This window comes from Priapulus caudatus, unplaced genomic scaffold (genome assembly GCF_000485595.1).
Source record: "Priapulus caudatus unplaced genomic scaffold, Priapulus_caudatus-5.0.1 Scaffold38, whole genome shotgun sequence".
Classification (NCBI taxonomy): Eukaryota; Metazoa; Priapulida; class Priapulimorpha; order Priapulimorphida; family Priapulidae; genus Priapulus; species Priapulus caudatus.
The window spans coordinates 828,908-832,331 of record NW_014577099.1 but is presented as its reverse complement, the minus strand read 5'-3'; the positions used below and the strand labels follow the sequence as shown (position 1 = coordinate 832,331).

The 3,424-nt window shown below is 43.5% G+C and overlaps 1 protein-coding gene across 1 annotated transcript in view; it reads left to right on the top strand.

Annotated features, from left to right (window-relative positions):
- The first annotated feature begins 416 nt into the window (after positions 1-416).
- Positions 417-3,424, top strand: part of LOC106819015 (alcohol dehydrogenase class-3-like) — a 55,176-nt gene continuing 52,168 nt past the window's right edge. Inside the window, exons 1-2 of the mRNA XM_014823678.1 lie at positions 417-577; positions 803-904. Of these exons, the coding sequence (XP_014679164.1) occupies positions 557-577; positions 803-904 (123 nt within the window). The 5' untranslated portion in view covers positions 417-556. The remainder of the gene's footprint in view (positions 578-802; positions 905-3,424) is intronic.

Genomic DNA, 3,424 nt, shown 5'->3' with positions numbered 1-3,424 from the left:
GCACATCAGTCATCACTGAAGAAGGAATAGATGATTTGGTGTCATGCATGAATTATAAATATTAGGCGGACGTATTTGTTTGACATTTCTTTTATCTAATTCACAGTTAGATAATGCAAGTTCACTTATATCGGTAAAATCTACTAAATTAACGTATTGTTGTTTTTATTTTCGGCTACTCGACGGGCGCTGCCATGTTAGATATTAAAACAAGGGAACATTCTGAGAAGACAAGTAATGACTAGACGGAGTCACTGAGCCGTAAACACAGTAAATTATTTGTCTCTCCATTAAAAGATAATGTAAAAAATTACGCTAAATAATACATTTATACATTCATCAGCAGTTGTCTGTCTCTATTAAAACAGAAGACGAGGATATCTGAAGAGAATAATATCCCAGAAGTCCTTGCGCACATAGAGGGCGTGAGGCGTGTTCCCATCTGTAACAGTCGAGTATTTTAGTTTGCTCCTCTACTAATTTTAGTTGATTTTAGAGACATTCTCGCACACTAAATTGCTACAGTAACTCCTAATTTTACCAAGAACTCACCAAGATGTCTGAAACGGCCGGGAAGGTAGGTGTCATGAGCTAATATAATTACTACGCTCGAATTTATAAAAGTATTTATTCCAGTTCTCGAAACCACCGGCCGCCACTGCACTGCCATATCCAGGCACCTACAATTACAAGTTACATTTTAACCGCTGGTGACACGTATCGTGTCCCCCATAACATAACGCATCCCCCGTAACGTGTCCCCTGTATCGTGTCCATGTAACGTTGGCTGTTGCATGTCCAGGTGATAACGTGCCGCGCCGCCGTCGCGTGGGCAGAGAAGCAGCCGCTTTCCATCGAAACCATCCAGGTGGCGCCACCGCAAGCCGGGGAAGTCAGAGTGAAGGTACGTATGTGTGTATTACGAACGGTCTAAAGCTGCGTTTACACTATCGATTGTGGTTAGCAAATCGTAGCGATTTCAAGTGCATTGCAACTTTCCCCCGACATGACCCAAGTGCATTCCAAGGCGTTCGATTGTATTGGAGTCGGAGTCGGAGTCAAGTCGTCGAGTTGGAGAAATAGAACGTGTTCTATTTTGCACGACTCGGACGATTTGCTGACAAAAATCGATAGTGTAAACGCAGCATAATATGTTACCTGTATATACTGTATACGCTGTATATTTTGCGATGATTTAATTTTCACGAATTTCGCGAACGCGTCCCCGACTGCGAAAATAACATGCAGCACGCGAATAATTCATACTGAATAATACCGAATAATTCATAATTCACCGACTGCGAAATTAACCACTCACGAAATTGCCCGTCAAGTCTAAATTCGCGAAAATATCTGTACGCAAAAAATATGGCGTATACACTACAGTAGTTGACCCCCGAGATACGAACGTCTCGACATAAGAATTTTCGAGATACGGGCGACCTCCCGTTGAACGTAATGTATTCTACAAACGAATAAAATTCAACATACGAACGTCTTATGAATCGGCCTATCGGGGCATAGGCTTAGCGCACGCTCTTTTCGGTGTGTCAGTTTAAGTACGTGACTCATTGAATGTGCTTAAATGCTCTCACGATTGCACTTGCTGTATGTAAGTTGCTGTACGTCCTGTATAGGGTTTGAGATACAAATTTTTCGAGTTCTGAACAAATCTGTGGAACGAATTAAATTTGTATCTCGGGGTCCACTGTATATTAAGAGAGTTTAGTGAAGTATGTGTCACTGTGTAGGGTGATCTAATGTTACCTGTTGTAATACAGGCAGTGTTTCCCCTGCATTGAAACACCGCCTCGCTGACGAAAATCGCTGTTCTTCCATAGAACAGTGCTTATAATGCACCATAACAGCCTAGAATTCACCAAATTGCACCATTTTTTCAAAAAATTCCCGGGGTTATGCCCCCGGCCCCCTAACTGGGATAGGACCTCGAAACGCGCAAACACACCAAACAAAATTTACCACCTTACATGGCCAGGGGAAACCATTAACAGGTCACGGTGACATTTACCTTTGCACACCGAATCTTCAAAATTTCTCATTCATCCTGACAAAGACTGCTTAGCTATCTAGACCAGTTGTCGAGACCGCTGCTATCGGTTTCATTTCGCCGAGTCATCTCAAAGCAAATTTACTCTGAAGGCGATTGATTCCGTACGATGGCGGGTCGAGATGTGCGTGCGTGTGTTCGTGTTTGGAGTCCGGCGTCAGTTCGCGGTAAAATCGGGTGTGGTGCGGCTGTAGCCAGACACTGACAGCCTGTTGCTTGTTCATGCTCCGGGCATTCCAGATGCACGTGTAAATTGTCGTCCAATTGCGAACGGTAATTTAACCTGAGTCCCGAGTCAAATACTCCCTGATTTACTGTCGGACTCCCTGATTTGACATATGCAGGAGTCCGTGTGACTCCCTGAAAATTCTGCCATACTAACTAGTTCGTTCCAGAGCACGGCCTCGCAGAATGTTTTAGTAAATGTTCGAAAGAAAATTTGGCAGACGACTGACGTGCAACCTCATGAATCTTCATATGCGTTATTGTTAATATCTTTAGTTTTGAACTTCAGACTGCGGACTGCCTCATTTTGCTGCGGACTCCCTCTTTTTGAGGGGCAGGGAGTCCAACGGACTCCCTTGTTCACATGTTAATTTCTACCCCTGACTGACAGCCTATTGTTTGTTCATTCTGCTGGTATTCTAGATGCACGTGTAAACTGTCGTCCGGTCTCGAGATGTCGTGACGACGCAGAAAGCTTATCTATTTATTAGTAGCTAAGCTGATATATGGGGCTGATACTGATAGCAGGGTGCGAAATTAACGCGAGTCCGGATTTACTAGTAGATATAAGCTGATCTATGGCTGAGTATGTGCAATAGTACCAACAATCGATGGTCGATGTTCAAACGGTTAGTTTTTACTTTTAATGTTTGCTCGTCGCTAGCAGAAGATATCGTTTTATTGTCTCGCGTATCTCGTACATTAGCACAACAAACTGATACTTGATGATAAATTTTTGCTTGTATTTCTTACAAGGTCAGTGAAATATCCATGATAGTCTTTCCTGAGAAAATCCAGGAAGCCCCTCAAACAGTTCTTCCCCCTCTCTCTTTCTCCCCTCCCTTCCCTTTGTTTCTACTCCTGCTTACCAGTTAGAACGCGAGTGTAGTGGGGGATGTCATTCAACACCAGCCCCTCTATCAGTTCTCTCTCTCTCTCTCTCTCTCTCTCTCTCTCTCTCTCTCTTGCTCTCTCTCTCTGTCTCTCATCACAACACTGTAACCATACACTTCTCTCACTCTCACTCTCTCTCTCTTGCTCTCTCTCTCTCTCTCTCTGTCTCTCATCACAACACTGTAACCATACACTTCTCTCACTCTCACTCTCTCTCTCTCTCTCTTCTATCAGATC